General features: G+C 31.5%; 1 protein-coding gene across 4 annotated transcripts; it reads right to left on the reverse strand.

Moving 5' to 3' along the window:
• Positions 1-15: 15 nt before the first annotated feature.
• LOC127708569 (axin-1-like) lies at positions 16-27,488 on the reverse strand. Of its 4 annotated transcripts, none has more exons than XM_052213537.1 (12): positions 27,363-27,488; positions 24,140-25,109; positions 21,346-21,498; positions 15,772-15,868; positions 13,656-13,805; positions 11,852-12,411; positions 8,024-8,149; positions 6,995-7,210; positions 6,239-6,286; positions 5,963-6,190; positions 5,145-5,318; positions 16-3,092 (listed from the first exon to the last, which is right to left on the reverse strand). In XM_052213537.1, the coding sequence occupies exons 2-12, from the start codon at positions 25,066-25,068 to the stop codon at positions 2,963-2,965; spliced, it is 2,811 nt and encodes a 936-aa protein (XP_052069497.1). In that variant the 5' UTR covers positions 25,069-25,109; positions 27,363-27,488; the 3' UTR covers positions 16-2,962. The 4 variants fall into 4 exon arrangements, with proteins under 4 accessions (XP_052069497.1, XP_052069496.1, XP_052069500.1 ...); XM_052213536.1 differs by having other exon boundaries at positions 27,033-27,488; XM_052213540.1 differs by lacking the exon at positions 21,346-21,498 and having other exon boundaries at positions 27,033-27,488.

Below are 27,488 nucleotides of genomic sequence, written 5' to 3' on the forward strand. Positions count from 1 at the left end.
AAACCAAAACATATATATTCAAAAGAAATACTTTCTTAAAATAATGCATATAAAACGGTCTTAATTTACAAAACAAAACATTTCAACAACTTTAAAAGCACTATTCCTTCAGTTTGTATGAACAAATTTGGTACTATACATGTCAAAATAAAAAGGTTTACTAATAACTGATACCAAATTTGGTACCTACTTTATTCATCTCCGGGCATCATACTAACTGAGTAATTACACAATAAAAATGCATATTTTTAAATTGTAGTTTATTATGTTGAACACTGGTTTCATAGACCATATGTAACATGAAAAGATACAGCAGTTTTGTCTGGGTCATCTCAAAAGTTTAAATCATTTGAAAATGAGTGTATTAAAAAGTCAATAATGCATTCATGAAAAGAAATTATATAAAACATTTTAGAGAAAAAGTTCAAAAAAGTCAAAGAGTTCTGAGATTAATTGGAAAGTAAAATTACATTTTGAGATGATCCCTGATGAAATTATACCCTGAATTGTCATGGCGAATTCAATGACAGATTTAATCCTAATACAAATATAATCATTCCATGATTCAGTTTTAATATAATAGTATCATGACTCAAAAACAGACAAATAAAATAATTCAAGAAGTTGTTTAAGATTTTTTCAACAAAACCAATACATAAGATGTGAGAGGTATGAAGTCCTGTCTATGCTTTTAAGGTCGTAGTTATTTAAAAAAAAGGTTGTGATGAATTTTTTCACCAGAGTTAAATTATTCATGAAATTTGTTCTTTTACATATGGTAAAATTTGTTTTGAAGTATTCAGAATCAGTGATGACACAGTTTCAATATTATTATGAAGTTAACAAGAAAGAAAACACAGGCACAGTTCAAATTCTACAGGTACACTTCCAGGTCAATCTATAAACTGAGAGGTTACACTTCCAGTAGCATGTCAATCTATAAACTGAGAGGTTACACTTCCAGTAGCATGTCAATCTATAAACTGAGAGGTTACATTTTCAGTAGCACGTCAATCTATATACTGAGTATTGATTTAGTCTTCAATGAAGGGCTAATAGATGAACAATAACTTAATCATGATACGTTTAAAAGAAGGAATTTCTACGGCCAAACTTCTGTTTGAAACAGCAGCATTCCTTTCTTGCGGAATCATATTAAGAAAAAAGAATAATCCATAGACATACATGGATTTTATAAGGCTTTCTGATATTTGTTTATTTCATGTTTGAAGTGTTTCGTTCCTTAATATTGAAAAAAAATTATAAAAAAATTAAGTAAAAATAGAAATTTCATTACATTTATAACTTTAAAATCAACGGGTTCAAATAAAACTTTACTAAAATGAATAAAATTTGCTAGTTTCATATAACCTCATATCACCTAACAGCATAAAAAAATTTCATGAAAATCCAATTGGGGAGATTATATTCTACACAGAAACTACACATATTCATCTTGATGAAGATATAACATCAAAATTTTAAAGCTTTTTTTACTAGAAATCTTATTTTGACTTTGTCTTTACTTGGTTATGGTAAACACAGCATCCAATCTAACAACCCTTATATTTGAGGAGTTCTAAAATCCTCACGAAACAAAGAGTGTTGCTAAATAGGTCTACTTTTCACTACAATCAAAATCTGAAACAATTTAACCTTCCAAAAGACGAAACTACATTTGAAACGAAGGTTAAAATGTTCCATTACAGAGTTAGGTTTCTCTATATTGATGTTTCTCTATATTGCATTTTATTTTTATCACAATTTCCAGAAACAAGTGAATCAATTTAGTTTGTGAAATAAAAATCAAACCCTACATTGTATGAAAATGTAACTTCTTAATAGATTAATTAGAAAGAAAACACTTTACACAAATAAAAATAGCACCAGTAAAATGTGTAGGCCAGGGTTAACAAAAAAACAATTATTTCCCTTGAATTCAAAATTAAAACCGTTCTTTGTACAGAAATAAAACTGGTTATTTCATTGGTTAAATCTATTCCCTTACACACGTGTTGTATAAAATGAATAACATGATAGTTGGACTAGGTTTTACAAGTTCAAACAACTCAAAAACAATCAATGCCATCCGATAAACACAACCAGAATGGATTATCCTATATGTATGTAAGCACAATTACTTTTCTGTCTATATTTTCACAAAAAGAATTATTTCTTAAGGAATTCTATTTTCAAGCATTACTTCTCTAATATTTGACTTAAATCAACAAACTTGGTAAATTTCCATGATATTTCCATTCAGGTTCCAAAATTTAACTCTTATAGGCAGTAAAATTAAATATCATAGTTTTTCAGTTCAGATAATTTCCTAGAACAGAAGTATTTCATTAAAGTAACTTGCTTACAAACATACAAACAACCATGATTTACATAAAACTAAAAATTCATAACTTAAAACACAGTAAAAGTCTATGCATAATTTAAAATAACAAAATAATGACAGCAATTCCATGAGGATGGTTAAAGTTCTGTGCTTTTAATATACATGATATTTTACTGAGGGCTGTCACAAAATGTACCTCAGAATGGCAGAATGTCATTGAAGAGGAGAGCTCAACTATTGTTATTGTAGAGCTCTTCTAGTTCAGATTTGAAAATAAGAGAATGTGTGCATAAAAATATTTCTACTGAATAGCCGTATTTTGGATATTTTTTAAATAACATGACATCTGATAGTCAATTAGTCAATTTATAAACAATAAAAATTGAATGACAACATCTACAATTTCAACTGTGTTATCCTCCAACACAAAACATTCTACCCTCTGGATACAATTTTTATGAAGCCCTGATATGTAACCCGTAAACTGAATCCATAAATAACCCACCATGGTTGATAATGGCCCCACCTGGTGGTTAAACCCTGAGTCACAGCTCTTTACAGTCTTTATACAAATATACACAACTATGTACACATTATACAATAAATTACGTATTATTATTAATCATTCTTAGTCACTTTTGCAATAATTCGACCATCCCATAATGGTAAAATTTCAGAGTCATTTTTAATTTCCTCATACACTGCTCCCTCCTCACCAAATTCATTGCTTTTCTTCTTGAAGAAATATCTGTAAATAGAAAAATTCAAAACTTAAGTACTGCTTAAAATATAAAAATAATCATTACTTTATCAAATGTTTTTTAGAATTAGCTTTGAAAGGACAATTTTATGAATTGTGCACATCCAATCTGATTTTTTTCCCCATAACAGGTCGATTAAGATGAAAAGGATAATGACTTATAGTTTACCCTACCTCCTCCTCATCTTACCTATCAATCTGATAAAAATAAATTTCCAAGTTTCTTTCTGTATCTTTTAAATTCTGAAGTTATTTTTTCATGATGGAAACCTGAGTGTTTGTGTTTCTTATCTAATGGACAGATAAATGATTTGATGTTCTGTGAAATTTATGAGTCATGGCAAATTCATTTAATTTTTTCAATCTACAATATACCTCATCAGATATTTTGTATAAGAAAAGAAAACTTATTTTTGTTTTGTGATATGTTTTTGACATTGCACAAGTAATTTCAATGGATTGAGCAAATAAGTAAGCGATGTCAAGAATATTCAATAAACTAATACAATCTTCAGCTGAATGTCTGCACTGTACCCAAATCTTTTTTTAATTTATAATCTAATTTACAGTCTCCTATTGGTCCAATATGTTGCTTGAACTGAGCTCGTCACATGATCTGGGCCCTCGGTCATAAAACTTTACTCAGTACTCTTGTACAACAAGAGTGCACACGCTGAAATGTCTCGCCTTCTTTACTAATCATTGATATTATGTTGATAGTCCTAAATATAAAGCTTTATTACAACTATCACATAAACTTAACATTAACCAAGTAAACTAAACATTGACCAATGAACCATGAAAATGAGGTCAAGGTCAGATGAACCATGCTAGGCAGGCATGTACAGCTAACAATTCTTCCATACAACAAATATAGTTGACCTATTGCTTTTAGTTTAAGAAAAACAGACCAAAACACAAAAACTTAACACTGAGCAATGAACCTTGAAAATGAGGTCAAGGTCAAATAAAACCTGCGTGACTGACATATAGATCATAAAATATTTCCATACACCAAATATAGTTGAACTATTGCATATAGTATTAGAAAAAAAGACCAAAACTCAAAAACTTAACTTTGACCACTGAACCATGAAAATGAGGTCAAGGTAAGATGACACCTGCCAGCTAGACATGTACACCTTACAATCATTCCATACACCAAATATAGCTGACCTATTGCATGCAGTATTAGAAAGAAAGACCAAAACTCAAAAACTTAACTTTGACCACTGAACCATGAAAATGAGGTCAAGGTCAGATGACACCTGCCAGCTAGACATGTACAACTTACAATCATTCCATACAACAAATATAGTAGACCTATTGCATACAGTATAAGAAAAACAGACCAAAACACAAAAACTTAACTATAACCACTGAACCATGAAAATGTGGTCAAGGTCAGATGACACCTGCCAGTTGGACATGTACACCTTACAGTCCTTCCATACACCGAATATACTAGACCTATTGCTTATAGTATCTGAGATATGGACTTGACCACCAAAACTTAACCTTGTTCACTGATCCATGAAATGAGGTCGAGGTCAAGTGAAAACTGTCTGACGGGCATGAGGACCTTGCAAGGTACGCACATACCAAATATAGTTATCCTATTACTTATAATAAGAGAGAATTAAACATTACAAAAAATCTGAACTTTTTTTTCAAGTAGTCACTGAACCATGAAAATGAGGTCAAGGACATTGGACATGTGACTGACGGAAACTTCGTAACATGAGGCATCCATATACAAAGTATGAAGCATCCAGGTCTTCCATCTTCTAAAATATAAAGCTTTTAAGAAGTTAGCTAACGCCACCGCCGCCGCCGGATCGCTATCCCTATGTCGAGCTTTCTGCGACAAAAGTCGCAGGCTCGACAAAAATTGTGCTCGAAACACCAAATCCAGTATTTCGATTGGTTGATTTCTGAGTCTGAGTAGGAAAATCATGCTCGAAATTTTTATGACCGCAAGGCCTTATGTACCTATAGTTCCCCATTCACCAGAAGTTTGAATTGAGTTATATAACTTACCTATAGTTTCCTGTTCTTCCAATAAGATGTTTGAACTGAGCTAGAGTTACATTATGACCAGGTACTGTAATTTTGTATGGTATTGGCTCCTGGCAGAAATAATATCCTATCACGATTTCTTCACCAGTAGAGCCTGAGGTATTAGCACTGCTGTTTGGTGACTTCTTCTTTTTACTGTAATAAAAACACACATTATATATATTAACCTAAAAATAAATTAAATAACATGTGAATAATATACAAGAAGTACATTACCATAATTATGTTACAAAGGGAGATAATAGCCAACTTTTAATCCTAACAATCAGATTTGTCTCCCCTCCGTGACTAACTGAATGTTTACAATAGATCTGCAATGTGTGTGTATAGGTAGACAATTTCATCGAATTTTGATTATCTTAATTTAGTTGAAGATGTCTTTAAGGTTCTCTTCCATCGATAAATTAAATAAGGAGCTATAAAAGTGTAAAGGTATTTCTTACATATTTTTTATATTATTCACCATTATTTTACAGATGGCAAACTATCTTTTTACAACTTTTCAACAAGCAAAATGCAGTAAAAATAATATAACTATAGGTTGTCAAGTTTATCATGTTGCTTAATCCCATAACTTTTATTTCTTATTAGCCATTAATTACACTTCACACTGCCCAATATCATATCTATTACAACTTTTTTCCTGTTACTATTATAGGATGTGTTCAATCTTTATAATTCTCAACTCACACATTTGTTACTTTTTAATTTAAATTACACCTTTTAAATGCTCATCTTGGATTGTTTCTATTTAACAACAATCCTGAGACAATACTTACTCTACAGCAATAGTATCAAATGACATGTCTAAATCACACGGAACAGTTCTGGTTGTAGGTAGAGGTTTCATGTTACCCTGGGATGTTGTATTTGGTTTCTTCTCTTTAGCAGCTGGAATACCACCGAAAGACCTACAATTATACAATTCACACTGATTACTGGGAATACCACCGAAAGACCTACAATTATACAATTCACACTGATTACTGGGAATACCACCGAAAGACCTACAATTAGACAATTCACACTGATTACTGGGAATACCACCAAAAGACCTACAATTATACAATTCACACTGATTACTGGGAATACCACCGAAAGACCTACAATTATACAATTCACATTGATTACTGGGAATACCACCGAAAGACCTACAATTATACAATTCACACTGATTACTGGGAATTCCAATGATTATGGTCTCAAATATTTGCAGTGCAGGCAAAGTTACACAAACATACAGGAATTTCACATTTATTTTACGCTTAGTCTAATAGTTCAATTTATTATTGGGTGTACAAAGTTGGATGCAGATAGAACACGTTATTCTAGAAGAAATTTTAGGGGAATAAAATATATCAAAAACAATTATTTCACTGCATCAATTTCAACACTTTGCCTCTGTTGTTGATATTTTTAAAGATTTCAAAAATTTGTATATATCTGAATGGTAACATCAATATCTATCTAGCTGCAGTGTTTGGCGGAAACTCCACTATCTTTCGCGTTAACTATTATTTCTATGTAACTAAGCCATAATTTGTCCTGATCTAACTTTGGATTTGCAGGCTACTTCATGGTGAATGACTGTGAGGGAGTTTATGTGATGATGTCTCATAAGTAACCCCCTCTCATCATTTTCAATGTACTTATCCTATTAAAGAACCAAACCAATCACCTTTCTAATCTGAACAAATTGATCAGTTTCAAATGAGATATTTATCCTTAAGTGCCATTTTTTACCTTTACCCTCGTGTTTATCCCTCTTATGTTTTAATTTAAAATCTCAAGCCCTTAAAGAGATAACATACTTAGATTTAACTGGGGGAACGGTGCGAGATTCTTCTAACCGACGCTTGGCTTCCTCCAGCTGTACAGTTATACTTGTAGGTTGGAGGATGGGCATGGATGGATCCTGCATAAAAGGTTGTGACGGCATAGCTCCTGATGGAGGTGGTGCACTCATCATCATAGCGCTACGATCCACTGAAGCAGAACGGCTTGCTCCATGACCTGATTTCTTTGATCTGAAAAGGATTAATTCAAAATCTTTGTAGAATTTTTCTTAATCAGTCCAGCCAATATCTGCTGACAAAGCATTGTACCAATAATCAATCAATCAATCAATCACAAATCATGTGGATTCATATATTTCAGTATATAACAGTTTTCCTGGATCAATGGAGAATTATATTCTTGTGAATACTTTTTATTTCATGGTTTTGACCATTTTTTTATTCAAAGCTATAAGAAACTCTTATTTTGGTGAACACATATTTATGGTTCATTTATACCAACAAAATCCATTAAAAAAATATACCATATCAACAATACTGAATCACTGTACAAATCATCTGAATTTCAAAGTTTTCAAACCATGTCAAAAGCTGATACTTCATTCAATAGGTCAGTATATAGAACTTTTATTCCTTTTTCAATATCTATTTTAAATCATTTTTAACTTCACCTAATCACACTTAAAGCCAATATCTTTTGAATAAAAAATACATTATCAAAAATCTGCAATAAAACATAATTTTAGATCTGCAAAGATATTTTTGGTTTTTTATTAAGTGTATGAACTTTTATAACAATTAATTAATGTTATTCATTTAATGGTTTGTACAAGGTTACAAATGTATTTATTTAACAGTTTGTACAAATAATCTCCAAATGACATTGGTTTTTTTTTCTAATACAACTTTTTTTTTTTTAATTTAATTTAAATAATAATGTCATTAGATCTATTAGCATTCTGAATTAAGTTTGAAGTTATATGAAGACTGAACTTGTTACTGGACAAATTGTTCATCCCTATCTATTGTTACATGCCAACTTACATTTGTTTTCTGGGAGCAGGCGTGGAAGAAGCAGTAGATCGAACACGTTTCTGAGATGAGGCTTTATCAGAATCTGCAGTATTAGTACCACCCATACGATCACTGTCCATCATCCAATTAAGGACCCTGGATAAAACATAGATAATATTCTTAACTCTGGTCATTTATAGACTAATCATACACATATATGAATGTGTTATTAAGAAAAACAGTTTCTCATTTGGTACAAAAATCTTACTTGTTCCAAACAGCAATGAACCTGACTCTATAATGCATAAAATGACTCTCAGTCAATCATAAATAAAGGCATCACATAAACTGATAAGAGTTTAAGTAATAGTTATACTTTTCAGGAGGTTTATCTATATTCAAAAGGATTTTATGGAATGGATTGTATTTAGTATAACAGCAAATAAAAATAGGCAATCAAACTAAGCAGCTGGAACAACAAAAATTAGGTCAAATCAATATTTCAAATTTAAGGAAGAAATATGTGTACCTCCACAAATATCCCCTCTTGTAAAGGACCTGGTTTACAACATGCACTTAGTGCATTGCCGTTACCTTGCCTTCGGTACATAATAACAGCTTGAAATAATCACAAATTATTCACTTTAATCTTTTAACATACTTATAAAAAAAAACTTCAAACAATTGCATGACTCAACACACCTTCTAATTTAATGCCACGATTAAAGGGAAATAACTCCTTTGAGATCTAAAGAGAACAACCATACATGCAAAAACAATTTACATGTGGTACAAAATGTTTGTTTTTTTCTCTAAAGAACAGATCATGCTTTGAAATAACTTTTTGAGATGTAATTACATAGAATTTATTATATAACAAAGATACAGAATACAATGGTCAACTGTGTCTCTCTGTTTTAATTTTAATTATATCTGGCAGATAGAAGGGTGGAGTATTTGTTCTAAGGATGTACAGATGCACCGAGTGATAGATAAAATATCAGCTATCATACTAGATCAGCTGATGGAAAAGTGTCTACAAGGTGGCATGTCAGGATATTCAAAACTTTCTTTCAAAAGGCAGGTCTCTTTTACATCTCAACTACAAAAAGCAATACCAGGGATTTTTTTTAAGCTAAATTGCTTAATAGCATTTCTTTAAATATTTTGATTCAATTAAATACACAAAAAAAATTATTTAAGCTTTTCACTTTTCTCAAATGAAACTTTCCATTTTTTTATATTATAATTAAACCTTCTTTTAAAAATTGACAGAAATTTTCATGCTGTTGAAAATTTGCAATCAACACTAAGTCCTTTCATGTCTTTGATATCCACCTTCCTCCTTTATTACCATATAATACAAATTAGAAGCTTGTCTGATCAACAATTCTCTTTAATTAATAAATAATGGTCGCTGAGGGATATTCATATTGTTAACAAATATATAAAATATTCTCTTTGATGACACACTGGATTACAGGTTTAATATTTAATGTTTTTTTTTCCATTCCTCTCTGTTGGTCAAAAGATTATAATTACACATCAAAAGCTTTTTATTCATTAACTTTTAACAGTCAGTTTAAACTGCTATTCTTTGTAGTATTGATTTTTTGGATGCTTAGAAGATCAAAGAGTCAAGACATGTGTGCACCTCTAATTAGAAATATTGTTATTTTGATAAAGTTGAGCCAATAAAAACTTGTCAGCTGTGCCCATGTCAGTATATATCATGACCAAGGTGTTACACTTTCATTAGACTTGTTTGAAGCCCTACCATGGGATTTCATGTAAAGCTGGTTCTTCCCTCTTTGATGTTAGTTTAAATTTCATTCTGGACCACTGTGAAAGCAAATAATAACTAATCGGAGATTTTCTTCCATAACATCTGTCCCTTGACTTTTGTAAAACTTATTTTCTATGAGATCTTTGTGAAATATAATATGACTAATGGCCCTGTATTCTGGATCAATGTTTCCCTTGTTTTATCTCTCAACTTCAAAGGGACATTTAAAACCTTAAAGGCATCTAATTTTCTTACTGCAGATTTTTTATTCTTTTTGTTATAAAATAAACCACATTGGGAGCTCACATGTTTGTGAGCAGACTTAATTATCATGAAGCAAATCTCTTAACCATTGGAATTTTTTCACAAAGAAAAATATTTTTAAAAGAACAGACAACTATAAAAAAAAATGTGTAACCTTTAACTATGTAAATAAATCCTTCAAAGTTTTACACGTTTTTGTACCTTTGACTTTTTCATTGGTGAATTATTTTTATTGTTACAAGTTTTAAAATGCTTTCATTTTGTAAACATTGTTTAGAAGATTTCTTTGATTTTAATCAGCCATTGATGTTAAAGTACCTTCTTCTCAGTCTTATCAAGATACATGGCTTTCAAAAGCTGTACATGTATTTTTTTCCAATAAATAACAGTACATACTTTCTTGTAATCAATATTCTCTAACTTATCAAATTTATTCAAGTTTAAGATCAAAGCCGATTTTAGTCATTTGTAAATTTACACATTATATAATTTGATTACTTCTCCTGTCCTGATACAATTATGCATAGTAATATAACATTGGTGATTGATTTCTCTATTTGATCACGCGACAAAACACCTTTCAGATCACTGATCAAAATGTTAATTCAAAAGAGTATAATAGCTAAAAACAAAACACCCCACAGAGTAGCAGCATTAAAAATTAAAAATCCTTTTTGAATAAACACATCCATTTTATAGAATTCAATAGGAATATTAAAGTACCAGGTTTAGTTTAATACAAGGTTAGACTTCCCTTTCATCCAAAACTTCTATAAATATGCATGATGCACCTATTGATTAACGAAAAAACTTCACTTAGATTTTTTTCCAAGATCAAAGAGCTCTGTCAACTTTGATGGAAATAAAAGAGAGCTTCACAAAGAGCTGTTAAAATGAGGCAACAGATGTATGGACTAGCCAAAATAAACATCAAACTGCAATGCTTTTTTTCATTTTTTGATACATGGCAATTTTTTGAAATTCAATATCTAACATTTACAGTTCAGAGATAAAAGAACTCTGTCAATTTATTCAGTTTTTCCACATCAGTGAATAATATTACAGCCATACAAACTAAGGGTTAAGAATTCACCTAAACCTCTTGTACAAATAGTTTAAATCTAATACAAAAGTTTTAAATAAATATAGTTTTAAGCTATGTGCCCTATGTTCAAAATATAACATACTTTTCTTACTGTACAGATAAAGGTAATATTAAATTGTGTAGAAAAATAATTTTCAAATAAAGGAAAAATTTCAACTTTTCTCTATTTTACAAGATATCAACTACTGTCAAAGACCTTGTTAACCAGTCTTAAACAAAATCTGTTTAAACATATAAAAAAACCTTCTTTAAGACAAAGGATGACAATAAAAACAAAATCTGTAGTCAAATATCTCTAAATTAATCATAGACAAAAAGTCTTTCACCGGATGACATATTTAACATGTTTAATAATTTCATCTCTCCAACAGTGTTTGATCTCACTTCATGCACTTAACACTTTATAGCTGTTGAGAATATCACTTTGATAATGGCACCTAGTATTAAATTCTGACCTTATTTCTGTTATCCACTGTTTAATCATAACATGTAGCTCAATTCAAAATGTGCCCTAATTTTTTGTGCAATATGAGTTTTCATGAACTAAATCTCAGTTTAACCATGAAAGAACAGAAGTCCAGATTGAAATAGATAACACCATCTTCTAATTTTAGCTCAAGTTCAGTAGGTACTAACAATAGTTCAAACTTTATATAATTAAAATTTGAAGCTTCAAAACCTTAAACATTATAACAACACTTACTTTTCTGATGAAGGATCTTTCATGTTTGGCATGGAAGGTATTGAATCGATCATACTAACACCACTATCAAATTTACTTTCAGTGTCAGAATGTTTACGACTGCCTCGTCCTTTATCATTACCGAAATAAATCTTTTGAGCGTCACTTTCTATTTTACACCGAGACTCTTTTGTATGATGATGATGGTGGTGGTGATGTATATGACGATGAGTTTCAATAGCTTTTTCATCTCCCATTCCACTATCGAAAGATGAATGATAATCGGGCCGTTTTTTATGATGAAGTGTCCGTGAAGCTGACGGCAAGGATTGCATCTTTTTATTTCTATCAGGGGACTTTGGTTTTGTGTTTGGAGGACTATGTCTCCCAGGCGACAGACTGGGCGTTTGTTGTGCCGAACTTTCCCATATCCGAGAACAATGTTCCTCTAATATAGAATCAGCATTCGCCTCGTCTATCACAGTAGAAGTCATTAAAGGTAGCACTGAACCGGAGGTAGTGTTATTGTTTTGTGAAAATGACGATGTCATTGACCTGTTTCCAGGATTGTCTATATCACTCTAAAATACAAAAAAATTACATGTACAATTCTATTAAAATTTGAAGTCAGTTCAAATTTACTTTTTTTTGTAAAAAACAACAACAAAAAACAGAAGTGAACTTTATATATATTGCATACACTAAAGTATTTCTTTGTCTATCAGTTAGGACATCTGAACTGTACCTAAAGGCAGTGGTGTTTACCAACATGTACTTGTACAAATTAAAGCAGCTACAATACATACTGGGGTAAAAAAAAAATTAAAAGGATGAGCAAGTGAAATAAATGTCTGATCCATAACAAAAACATCTATGAAGGTAGAACACGTTTGTTTTTGATGTCCCAAAAATATGTGTTGAAATTAATCCATAATTAAATATTGATTTTTCACCTTTTTGTATTTCTTGAGCAAACAATATAGCCTTAAGGGCTCCACGTTTTCAAAAAGTCTCTTGTTCTCCATCTTTTAATGAGAATTTGACCAAACCCCTCTACAAATGACAATTTCTTTTTTGTATGAGATATCATTTCTCAATATAATTTGCCAATTGAATGTTGAGTACTGACACAGCCGTTTAGTATTACAGCAGTAAGCCAACATCAAACGCAGTATTGATCGTTTGGATATTAGTAACATTTGTCAACCTTCTAATTCAAACAATTTGTAAACAGCTAAATATCATTAAATGGTGAAAAATTGCAGATTTTGCACGTCAATTCAACAATATTGTATTACTTAAATGCAAATTTAACAATCAAATATTATCAATGCAAATTAATGTGAATTAATTCACCCAATAAAACATTAAGGAAAAATTATAACATTAAATAACAATGCAGTTAACATGCACTATTACATAGCAGATTAAAAGTACGTTTATTCCCTGTAGAATCCATCACAGTTATCCAACCCCTAAAGATAGCAATACATGTACATGTAATTAGTACCAGCAGGTGCCCTTTGATGTTTTCCATGCAATCTCCAATAACAAGTCACACTATTCCCATCAGTCTTTGATGTTTAAATAATTTGATTAAGGCTAAATAAGGCATTCTACAAAAAGCTGTTAAAACCTTTACAAGTTATACATGCAGCAAGAGTTTATGAGATTTGTTTTTATATAATAACTTAACCCTGGTTTTGAAATACGTAGGCCATATATAGTCCCTGTAATAGTTCCTGTGTGGTATCTCAATAACATTTAACTGTGTTTATACAACATGGTGACACACACCCACATGAAGCCTGATCTAAATAAGTACCTCATCTAAAACTCTGCTCATGTTAGCTCTTATCCTTTCATCGTTTTCCTGTTTTTGTTCAACCTTCTTTAACCTGTCTATCAATACTTCTGCGAAAGCTTTCGGATCAGTTTCTGCTATGTTTCGATCTTTAGGCGGGCGATTTGTTCTCTGATAAAAAAAAGTAAAGAGGTAACAGAATATAATTTGACTAAAAACACAATGATTCAGCAAGACTTCAGACTTTCTTAATAAACATGGAAGTGGTACAGAAGTAACACAATGATTCAGCAAGACTTCAGGCTTTCTTATTAACATGGAACTGGTACAGAAGTAACACAATCATTCAGCAAGACATCAGGCTTTCTTAATAAACATGGAAGTGGTACAGAAGTAACACAATGATTCAGCAAGACTTCAGGCTTTCTTAATAAACATGGAAGTGGTACAGAAGTAACACAATGATTCAGCAAGACATCAGGCTTTCTTAATAAACATGGAAGTGGTACAGAAGTAACACAATGATTCAGCAAGACTTCAGGCTTTCTTAATAAACATGGAAGTGGTACAGAAGTAACACAATGATTCAGCAAGACTTCAGGCTTTCTTAATAAACATGGAAGTGGTACAGAGGTAACACAATGATTCAGCAAGACTTCAGGCTTTCTTAATAAACATGGAAGTGGTACAGAAGTAACACAATGATTCAGCAAGACTTCAGGCTTTCTTAATAAACATGGAAGTGGTACAGAAGTAACACAATGATTCAGCAAGACTTCAGGCTTTCTTAATAAACATGGAAGTGGTACAGAAGTAACACAATGATTCAGCAAGACTTCAGGCTTTCTTAATAAACATGGAAGTGGTACAGAAGTAACACAGAGATCCAGCAAGACTTCAGGCTTTCTTAATAAACATGGAAGTGGTACAGAAGTAACACAGAGATCCAGCAAGAAGACTTCAGGCTTTCTTAATAAACATGGAAGTGGTACAGAAGTAACACAATGATTCAGCAAGACTTCAGGCTTTCTTAATAAACATGGAAGTGGTACAGAAGTAACACAACGATTCAGCAAGACTTCAGGCTTTCTTAATAAACATGGAAGTGGTACAGAAGTAACACAACGATTCAGCAAGACTTCAGGCTTTCTTAATAAACATGGAAGTGGTACAGAAGTAACACAATAATTCAGCAAGACTTCAGGCTTTCTTAATAAACATGGAAGTGGTACAGAAGTAACACAACGATTCAGCAAGACTTCAGGCTTTCTTAATAAACATGGAAGTGGTACAGAAGTAATACAGTGATTCAGCCAGACTTCAGGCTTTCTTAATCAACATTGAAGTGGTACAGAAGTAACACAATGATTCAGCAAGACTTCAGGCTTTCTTAATCAACATTGAAGTGGTACAGAAGTAACACAATGATTCAGCAAGACTTCAGGCTTTCATAATAAACATTGAAGTGGTACAGAAGTAAGCAGTTTTATCATTTTGACAAAGTATACGGGTATTTCTTTAAAAAATCAAAAATAAAAAACAAGAAAAATAGGGGTAGACAGGAATTCAAGAGTCTTACATTTTAATATAAATTTGAGCACGACCAACAATGCGGTCACCTTCTGTGAACCATCAGAAAAGTATATATAGAACAAAACAAAAGGTTTTAATCTACTTCACAGAAGTGCTCTGCATCAATTTGATGTTGGGAAATTATTTGAAGTACTGTTGAAGATACACTTATCAAACTTGAAACACAAAGCAAAAAGAAAGGATGTCTCCTGTTAAATTGTTCTTTTCATCTATACAAGTGTACTTCCCTCTATTTATATAGGTGCTTATTGTGGTCTGATATCGGAAACATCCGACAATTATTACATCTAACAGTACATTACTTGTAATTGTGTGTCAAATGAGAAATCGTGTATTTCTTCTTGAGGAAATGTTAAAAACACACCTACATTCCATGCCACATCCTTTGATGGAAAATATAAAATGATTTTTTATAACCTATAAGAAAACATTTAATTTCTATTCAACCCCTTGGTTTGACATAAATGGACAAAAAGGATTAAGTATGAGTATGGGACCTTATCTTTGCATATTTAGGCACAATACCTGAGGGTAATACACTTACAGGAATAAAAGGCTGATTAAAGTTACTTTCTTTATTTTGTTCTGCTTTCAGTCTCAGTTTTCTCCTCATTCTCTTGTGTTTATATAAATCACCATCTCTGGAAAAGACATTTAATTTATCATTAACATTCATGTTTCTACTTTTGATGATCTACACATTTTTCTCTCTAACCTAAGGATTTCCTTTGATAAACTATCATCTATTTGTCAAAATTTAAATGGTTATTGCCAACAGCAGAGGATTACATAATGACCACAAAGTACAAAAGAAAACTACAATGTAATCTTATTATATACAAAGTCAGATAATTAGTTGTCATTGATGTAAAGATCAAAGGCAATCACTGATAACACATTACCTACATGTTTTAAAATCTGTTTTATTTGCTATGTTCCTTGGTAATTATAGAATTTTTCATCACAAGCCATCAGACTATGGTAAAAGGATCTTGATCTTCTAACATCAAAGAATCTTTTTTACAGCTATCAATTGATTAAATGAGTCACTTTTATGTGCCCACTTCTACTTTAATTAATAGAAAAACAAGTCAAAGAGTTTGATAATGTATTAATGAAGAGTCTTCAAGTGTTCTTTGTCTCCTACAGTAATCACACAATTCATTTCATCCAGACACAAAAGAACTAAACTTTCGTCTGCATCAAGTTATCCCCCCCCCAAAAAAAAAAATTAAAAGTAGCAGCAATATCTAAAGGTCATAATTCAAAACAGCAGTGATGCTACATATATAAATACCAATAAATTAAAAAAAGGATTTATAAGAAAACTAATAAAAGGCACTATATAAAATTCATTAACTAAAAGGTCAAACGGATGTAATATTAAAATGCTTCATAAAAAACAATTCTATAAAATGTTTTCACAATTTTACTATAATCTTGTAAAGTACACTGCATAATGTTTACTTCAAGTAAACAATCTTTTCTTTTCAATCCATCAAAAGTAAAAGTATTTTTCAGTATAAATCTGTTGAAGAGGCCACTTTATATGTGTAGCTATATAGGATTATATAATCTTAGACAATGTGGAAATCATTCAGACAAAATGTGTCAATAATCACTAAAATAAACCACTTATTCACACATAGGCCTTTAGCATTCACTTATAGAACAGAAAATGGTTAAAGAATAGAAAAGAGTAGTTGTTTATGTGTGCCTTTTGAATGAAAAAAAAATGAAATTTTCACAGGCAGGCCGCAGAAGCCGGGGAGAAAAAAATAATTTTCTACGACGCTTAAAATGCAGGGGGTAACTTATCAGAACTGCTGAATTACCACGGTCTTTTAGGATGCAGAAACTTTCAACTTTTTTTTTTTATGCTCTTTTTCTTTAATTTCTATTTAACACCACTTGTGTTTGTTTGCTTTTGTTTAATGATCTTTTTTATATTGATATCACTTTGATATCTTACAAATGTTAAAAGTGGGTAATTTGGTATATTTATTAAAAAAATTGGATGTTATACTGTACCAAGTCTGTGATGCAGTGACAACCTAATTAATGATTGATTGACCTATTTAAATGCTCCTTTCAAATGATTTATTGATTGTTTTTGTTACACATCCAGTGTCAAATATTTCAAGTATCACCATATACAACATAGGGAGACCATAGGCAATTAAATATTCTTTGAACTTTTGATATCCTTGTCCAGGAAAGACCTGGAAATCTAGATCCACAGGGACTCCCATATGGTTATTAAATATAAAAGTCCATTTAGATATTAATCCTGCCTCTGAAACTAGACAATCCCTTTGTTTAATCTGGTCATTTGATGATTTTTTACAGTGGTTGAATCAAAGGATTGCTTGTCTATAATGAGATAACACTGGATTTACCCTCTAGTGCTAATATCAATTATCAGATTGTTTAAAGAGCCATCTTCAAAGGACAGCACTGATTGGACACTTTATGTCCTATAGATCAAAGAGTTCAAATGATCCTGATAAAACTTCCATTAAGTGAACATATACTGTAAAATGAATTTTGGGTTGTACATTAGAAAATTAAATGTAAAAAATATTTATGACATCTTTTTACTCTTTTGATCTCCATTTAAAAACAGGTATATATTTAAGTTTCACACAATATTGCTTTTAAAGATTTAAAATAGAAGTAAGTATTTAAATTTTAATAAAACTTTTACAAAACACTCTTTGATCACACAGAAAGATTTTGCAAATTAAAATTTTACAAAAATTAAACCAGTACAAACAAATAGAGATACAAGAGTAACAAAACTTGATTTGATTTTTCCACACTGTCGACCATAAGGATCAAAAGTAGTTATATTTTTGTTTTGTCTGCCTATTTTTGTGTAGTTAAATCCTATATAAGGCTTGGTTTCACCTCTATACTAAGCTTAGTTTTTGAAGTCAATCAACACAAAGGCTGTAGCTCACTGTATAAGGATTGGAAATTATCGTGAATTTCCACCTGAAAGATCAAAGACATGACTTCAATGAGGAATGACCATTACCTATGGTTTAATGGCTGAGCTTTACAGCTAACTACAGAAGATATGTTATAAGAAGTACACATAAAGATTGCTTCTTTGTCAACAGATTTAAAACAATTTTATTAAATGTGAAGTTACCAGAATATTAAGTTTTCCTTTAATTTGTAGTAAAATAAAATGTGAGAATTAAAGAACACATACAGTTTCAAAGAAAAATATTATATCATCAAAAATGACAAGAACGGGCACGAAAAGTGTTCATCAAAAGAAATTTTCAAGTGATTTCTCTGAATCAAGTATGTTAAATCTGTCAAACAAACAGGAAATCAAAGCCACGACAAAGATTATACAGAAGAAAATGTAGCTCATTTCAGTTAAAACTTTAAAATGGGAACAATAAGTTATTAAATCTGGTGTATTTTGTACATAGTAATTTTTTATACAATGTTGACAAGTTGGGGTCAAAGTGAATATAAATAAAGAAAATTACAGGGTGCATAATGTTAACTTCTTTGGATGATATATAAGTCATTTTGTTTTAATAACATATTCAATATTCCGAGTCCAACCTAGAACAGGTGTAAATTTTCTTACAGAAACATTTAATATAAAAATAAGGAGATGTGGTATGATTGTCAATGAGACAACTATCCACCAAAGACTAAAGAACAAGGATGTAAACAATATTAACAGTTTACCTTGAGGCCTTCAACAATGAGCCAAACTCATACTGTATAGTAAGCTATAAAGGGCATGACAACATGTGAAACAAAAAGTATAAAGAATGTGGCTACGTTAAGCATGTTTGTTTATTAATTTGTCACTTAACATCAACATAAAAGTAAAATCTACTTTGACAATACAAAAAACAATGCATTCAACTTTGTTGGTGTCCTCTATGAAATGTACTGTTACTTTGGAAATATACATAGAGCTCTCAATGAATATAAAAATAAGGAGATGTGGTATGATTGCCAATGAGACAACTATCCACCAAAGTTCAAATAAAGTGGATGTTAATTATGTTTTTATGTTCAAAAGTATTTCGTATACCAATTTTTACACTGTATAAAAATTTCATAAAAATTTGTCATGGCAAATTTGAATTGTTGTAGTAAGAGGCAACTGAAAAGTATTCCGATGTTCAAAAGTTAAACGTGAATGGAGAGACAATATAAATGTACTAATGAAATAGCTGTATAAAATATATTTGTTAAAAAGAGGATTTCCCCATACCATAATGAAATATGTCAGCCACACTTACAATATGTATATATCTCCTTCGAACATCACGGTCATCAATTTTTTTTTTCAAATACACTAAAAAGTTTCAAAAGTTTTTAATAGACATGGAATTTCCACTAAATTCAAAAGGGAATAATTTTCTGCATAACAGATACCACACAGGGGTTGTTTGTACTGATAACCAATTTACTGGCTATCAAATGCTTCTGTGCAGATACAACAAACAATGACATGCATAATATTACATATAAAAAGCCAAAAATCAGAACATAGTCCAAGGTCAACAGAAAATCAACAAAAACACATTAAGGCTGGGCAAAGCTTTGATGCAGTCAATGCAAAGGAATGTATCTTGTTCACCTGGTTTTATGCTTAACTTGCTCACTTAAATTTGAATTTCTTTATACAGACTTGTAAAGTAAGGATTTGACATGACATTTTAATCTTTTAATTGGAATAAAAATCATTACTTATGAATTGAAATGATACTCTTGCAACATATGCAACACAACAATCATTATTTTAGCCATTTGTTTTTGGCAGCTGTTTTATCTGGATGTTAAGTACCCTTAACATTAATCAGCCAAAGCATAGATGTATTCATCTGTAGTCAAAGTTTACCTTCCACTGTTTGAGTGGTGATCATGTAACCTTTTCTCTAATTCTTAGTCAATTAATACATGTAGTTCAGCTCTTCTTTAGTTAAAATTGATAATGCCTAATTTCCTAGTAGTTCCCTTTTTTATTCGATTGAATCTCTAAAAAGGAATAAGTACACAAGAATATCCGCCAAAACAGTCTTATTTTAAAGGTTTTTTTGACAAAAATAATAACTATGTTGGTTAATCAATGGTTCAGTATTTTCATTTCAGGTTTCAGATCAAGGACACCAAAGTAATTAAAACAAGGAATTATTTGAATCTGGAATAATTTTGAATTCTGGAAAATTGATTAGAAATGTATGATGAAAACTAACCCAACTAAATAGGGTTAGCCATGCGTGCATGGCTAAGGTTAATTCTACTTTCACTATCATTTCAGTATGAACTAACTAACCCACCTTAGCCATGCGCGCATGGCTAACCCTATTTAGTTGGGTTAGTTTTCATCATATATTTCTCATCAATTTTCCAGAATTCAAAATTATTCCTGATTCAAATAATTCCTTGTTTTAATAGCAAGAGTCAAAAATCCCCTTAGTCCAGTGAGTAAAAAAATGATGAAATACATACACAACAGAATTACATGATGGTAGGTGGAAATCAAAGCAAATGATCACGAAAGGCAAACAAAAAAGAATTCTTTAAAAATTCCAGTTTTCTGGTAAAAATAATATAAAGGTGACATGTGCATTCATTCAAATAAAATATTTTGACAATAGTAACTAAATGATCTGATTCCAGAGTTATTCCCCTTAGTCTTGTAAAGATTTGTGAGATTTCACTACCTCAGTTTTTTTTTCCAATGTTGTAAAAGAAATTTTGTTCTTTTGGTTCAGTCAAGAATCAATCTAATAAAGATCAGGACATTCACTTTGCTCCTTTTTATTGTGAATGTCAGCATGATAGTATGTGGGAAGTATCTTTCTGGACTGAACCTCATCTGCTCAGTTTTGTAAGCATGATGTGTAGCAAAAAATTCTATTTACCTGTTTGAAACTGAAATGTTAGTATTTTGAAGTTCTACAATGAATTTCTGTTGTCCGTGACTATGTTACTACTGTCATTGAACCACAATAATAACAAATATACATGAACACCTAGATATGTACTACAGACAATAATTTTAAGGCATTATCCAACATGGACACAAAACATGAACTAACTTTATAAGGCAATGATGATGATGACTTACATGCTACTATCTGTCTGGGAACGAGTGTCGTCAGTTAATGCATCGCTGGCACTGGAAATGCTCTGGATCTCGCTGTCTTGGAGAGAGGTAGGAGCATAGGATTGGTAGGTATGTGGTATTGAGGGTACCCTTGGAACCGATGGATATGAAAAACTGTAACATAGCAACATAAATAAACAAAATAAAAACATAGAAGCATAAGATAATGCAGGCTACATGCAGCAGGTTTTGTTGTAACTACAAAATGTAATAGCTTGTATTCAAGAACCTATCAAGATAACAGAAGTCACATGCAAATTGATAAAATAAAAAGAACACTTTTTAAAGTGAATATTTCATCTGAACTAATTAACTATTATATAAAAAGTTCCTGCAAACAATACCATATCAATACATATTATCTTTTGTTTCTTCATGTTAACCCATTTATTAAACTGTAATACAGAGCTACAAAACATATTCATCATAATATTGATGACTCCTAAACATGTACTAAGTGCCTTGTTGTAAAAAAATTTCTTCAAAAATGGGTTGGTCAGTCAAAATTTAGAAAATTATGGTATTTGTTTAGTGGAGACTAATTAATTATGAACATATGTATCTAAACTTTGAATTCATTTTTACTGTGCTTTTTATAGCCTAAAATACAAATAGATGAATGCATTCACACTGATGATTAAACCAAGCAAAAAGTCTGGCTAGCAGCTGGTTATGGAAACCACTTCTGAATTTTATTATACACAGAAAAAAAGAAGTTAATTGATGAATAATTAAACCATTTTCTATCTTTTATTGTTTTAGACTGTTATTAACAACAATGCTTAACCTTAACATGTTCTCCAGAAAATGTGTAGCATTCCTCCATCTTTATGTAGGTAGGAGATTGGATGCACATGAGTGATTTTCCTATCTTATGTGGAGAATTTGACCTGAGTCACCTCGGTCATTATACAACTGTGTTAAATGCCCTTTGTTCCTGAGTAATGTGGAATTTTAAGAATAACCTGCCCATCATAAAGTCACTGACTTGGTATAAATTAATGTGAATAAGAATAAAAAGGTCCACAATCTGATCAATTTTAGGATATGTCATTAGCTTTTTCTTAAGTATGAGTCTAATGAATATATCCATTGTCCAAAAACAAGTTCATATATATAGTAGTGAAATGATAGACCTTATGTGAAACAAATTTTCTTTATCCTTTAACCCAAAAAGAGACATGATGAAATTATTTTATTATAAATTTGATGATCAGGTTGATACTTAAACATATGATACAGTTAGGATGTTTGACTAAGCTTTACAATCAAACATGTCAAATTAGTATAACATTAGTAAGAGCATGAAAATTCTGTAACATATGTTGGACCAGTGAAAACTTATAGTATGAACTTATTATGAAGGAACTTAAAAATACCTTCTAAAAAAAAGTTATTTTATTTACCATGATGTACAAACAAAGTTCTGAGGGCTACATGTTTTGAGCCATTTCTATAATCAGTCATTGGGCATGCAAGCAATAAATTCTCCACAAGACCCTTTACAATCACCTGTGTAGGTCATATTGGTTCAATAATAACTGGGTTTGGCTCAACAAAATATTCAGCTAGAACCTACAAAAATGTACATCTTGGATGCAATGCCTCAGTTTTTTCTTTCCAAATTCATTACTGTAGATCTTGTGTAATTAAGTTCATCCAAATGGGACAAAAATTGTTGGTTTAATTACAAATGTATGTAATCCTAAGCTTAACTAATTATGTTTGCCCTAAATATACTAAGTATTTGAAGATGAAAGCATTGACATAACAATGTTACATTTATGACCTACTTCTTTAAATATATCACAACTATGGAGGTAACAGGTTATCATTTTGTTGAAAATTTTGCACTAAAATCTTTCAGAAAAGCAGTTGAGGATTTCTTTGTTGTTTAAAATTCTATAGGTGTCCATGTGTTCAAGTTTCAATGATGCTGACTATCAATTACATTAAATGTTTTTGTTTCTTTTTTTGGACATGTTACTTTGTACATGTGTATGTAAATCACTATGTTACTTTAAACAAGTACATGTATTTGGTAAATCAAGAATTTATTTTCAGAAAGGATTTTTTTTATGAATTGGGATAAAATTACTACACATATGTACATTAAACATCAAACTTTATCCAAATAAAAAAATATGTGCATTTCCTCCTTTAGAAAAAAAGGGCATTAGCACATCTTGTAGGTAGGTAAGAGTTATTTTTTTATTTTGTTTATTTTACCTGGAGTATATAGGACCCACCTGCATATTCGTTAAAAAATATCTACTAAAAGTGCCAATAAAAACTACAGGACATACATTAGGCGGAATAAAAATATGGTAGGTAAAGAAACCATAAGGCCAAAAAAAGAAATAATACATGTGTTTCCGCTAACGTGCTGAAAAAAAATAGGGTAGGTTGGTAGGCAATATCATTCTATTTTACAAACATTTTTTAGCTGGTTACTACTAGGGAATCAGTCTGACATTAACAGTGCTTGTTCAAAAATGGCATAAAAAGTGTTAGGGTAGGCACTAAAAACTAGGGTAGGTAGGGTTAGCAGAAACACATGTATTATTTTTTTTGGCCTAAACACAAGTATTTTTTATTTTAGAATTGGGGTTTCCTCAACTCTTATTTAGAACTAAAGGATTGAGTGCCATCTTGACATTTATTTAAGGATTTCTTCACCAGGGTCTGTAGAGCAACCTTCACCAAAATGTTTAAACTAAATAAGCTAAAGACAAGCACAACATAGTGTACTTACTTAAATGGTTCATTCACAACTCTCTTCACACTGGTTTTAGAAGCACTAGGTGGACCGTCCATATCACAACCCGACACATTATTAAGTTCCTGATCTTCTAAAAGAGTAGGAAGAGGCCCTGATGTTGGACGTACACTATTTGAACCACTAGTACTAGTACTTTTTGGACTTCTTTCACCTTCCTTTTGAATATATTGAACGAAAAGATCACTTTTAAGGAATAATGGATATGTATTTTTACGCATATGCTCCTCTACCTCGTTCTGGGCCTGGTCAAATATCCCCTGACCTGCTGCAAAAGTTCTTTTTTGAAGTTTTTCATGAATATAATGCCTAGTCAGTTCTGAGATGCATGGTAATTTATCAGTTTTTATATACTTTTTATGAATAGCTCGGATTATGCTTTGTATATTAGCTACATCATCTGGGGGCTTTCTCTTTAATCCTTCACATGCAAAATAAAAATCCACAGAATAACATTTAAAATCCTCATTTTCTAAAAACTGTTTGAATAAATGGACACCATCTCTGTCTTCTAACAGATAACTCAAGTTCTCAGCCCATTTCATATATGGTGGTGTACTATTCTCAGTAAAAGGAGGAGAGTTGGACACACTCCCTTCTGGTTCAAAACCCAAGGGAGCTGTCATATCCTCGTCGTCTACACAACAACTTTGGTTAGATATGAGAGACTTATCTTTCATAGACCGTCTCGGTGTAGCAGCAGGCGAATGTGTAGTTATATCACGATTTGATCCACCACTCTTACACGACTTGTTACTTTTATGAGATTCGCTACTTTTTGTTGATAATCCGCCGTTTGACTGAATCTCATTTTCTTCACCTGGCACGGGTGGCCGTGGAGCAGTTTCTGTAAAATTGCTACCTCCACTCTCTGAGAGAAATTGGCACACCCTGCTAGATGTCATGTTGCTTGATATAACCCAGCTTTGGGTTTCTGTCAGCTCATCTGAAAATAAAATGCTACTTTTAAAAACTGTTAATTTCAAAAATTTCAAGGAACAGGAATCTATAGCTACACTGAAGTTTAAAGAAATGATTACTTGCATGACTGATGTCAAGAATACATATTAAACTCACAAAGTACAACTATTCCCCTTCTGGATATTTTGCTGCAAAATTACTTAACCTAATTATGTATAAATATATGAACCAAGTAATTTCAATGTAGAAATGAATGTTCTATGGGTTCATATTGTCATTGAAGATATTCTCATGTTGAAAGTTGAGTGAATTTATGAATGAATGATTTTGTTGGTGTTTGTTGCCTGTCGAGACCAATTGAAGGTGTACATAATGAATTACAAACAAGGAATTATTTGAATCTGGAATAATTTTGAATTCTGGAAAATTGATTAGAAATGTATGATGAAAACTAACCCAACTAAATAGGGTTGTTAATTTTACTTTCACTATCATTTCAGTATTAACTAACTAACCCACCTTAGCCATGCGCGCATGGCTAACCCTATTTAGTTGGGTTAGTTTTCATCATATATTTCTCATCAATTTTCCAGAATTCAAAATTATTCCAGATTCAAATAATTCCTTGTTTACAGTGATGATACTGCAAAAAGCATGGAGTACTTTTTCTTACATGTAGCATGCAAAATTTTTAGTCTTTCCTGCTTTTATAATCAAAAATCAATTATGGACAACTTAAGAATCTCAATCAATGAAGTGTTACATGGGTCAGAAGAAATGTTGAATGCACTGACATGTATAAAATGCTTCAGTGTTTAGATGTTTGTCAGTGTCTGTGAACTGTGAAGAATTTTTCTAGTAGCACAAATCAACAATTCTCTTCTACACAATTGGCAACAATTTCTATTATCCATTCAAGATTTATCTTTTGATCATATACTGCAGAACATTTAAAATGCTTTTTTTCTATGATGCTGCCAGTCTCTTAAACATTACTTCAGAACATTTATGTGCTCTCTTTCTATGATGGTACCATGTCTCTTAATCATTTAAGCAGAAAATCTGGTGTATTTTTTCTCGCCTGGTTTTCATACAAGCAAATACCCATCACCTGTTCAGTCTGCACCAAAATCTTTTCCAACTACTTGTCTGAAGACAAATATTCTGACATTTTTCTGTGTCTAAACAAAGTTTTGCAAATACTTAGTAGTCCGAATAATAGTCAGGGGCATTGTACTAGTGGATATTGGTACAGACTGTCCATTGCGCTATTCAGGACACCATTAATATATTATGGGCTCAAAACCAAAACGATAATATACATTCAAACTGGGTAAAATAGTATATTTATAATTAAATGCTTTCTAATCTATTTGTCAACAATAGAGAAACCAGCCTGTAGGTAAATAAATTCATATTTGAAACATTTTGAAGATCAATGGGAAAGATTCTTTTTACAGAATAAATAAATATTGTAAGTTGTAATAGTGTTACAGGAAAGGCAATTATGCTGTATAATGTCAAGGGTGTCCAACTCTAGTTAACATTAGTGCTGAACAACACAATCGGAGAAACACAACAAAATTCTAAATATGAAAATGCAGTTCTAATGGTATGTAAGGATTCATAATGTACCAATGTCAATATATCAATCAATTTAGTGCTGCAGGACAATTTAAAGCTGATGTATAAACTCAAAACATACATTTCGGCTGATAAATGGGTTAGAAGTTAATTTCAACCGTCCTGATATTAGAAGCAAGATACAATCCTAACATTAAAGACAAGAGGCGGCCATTATGATAAGTCTTGGGGTACTTAAAAGGGGACGTAATTTATGTGTTTAATTATACATCTGGTATCTAAAACGACATGTATCGATTGTAAAAGTGCACATTTACATGTCTTATGTCTAAACAGAAATGACTGAAACAAAATGAAGACTTACTTTCATCAACTAACGACATCAGAACATAGTATTATTGGGAAACAATGGCTAAATTGCATTGCTATTCTGAAGCGTTCGCGCACCTGTCGAAAACGGTCACTGAAACACCAGATATACAAAACACCACAATTAAATCCCAAATGAAATTGCAGGCAGCAATTGATGTGTTTAGGAAGAGTGTTTAATCCTCAAATAAAATAATTCCACTAAAAACACAACTGAGTTATCTCCTCATAACATCCCACGAAACAAAATGGCCCCTTTCAAAAGCTGTGTTTATACGACATGGTGATATGAAATATAGCAGATGGTGTACACTTCGAAACATACCTTAATAAAATGTTTCAATTCGTGTGCATGTCGGTCAAATCAGATGCTACAATATTAATTTGAAAAGTTTGAATCTTCAAACATCAAAAGCCACATGCCCCGCCGCCGACAATCCTAATACAAAGT

This window comes from Mytilus californianus, unplaced genomic scaffold (assembly GCF_021869535.1).
Source record: "Mytilus californianus isolate M0D057914Y unplaced genomic scaffold, xbMytCali1.0.p SCAF_7, whole genome shotgun sequence".
Classification (NCBI taxonomy): Eukaryota; Metazoa; Mollusca; class Bivalvia; order Mytilida; family Mytilidae; genus Mytilus; species Mytilus californianus.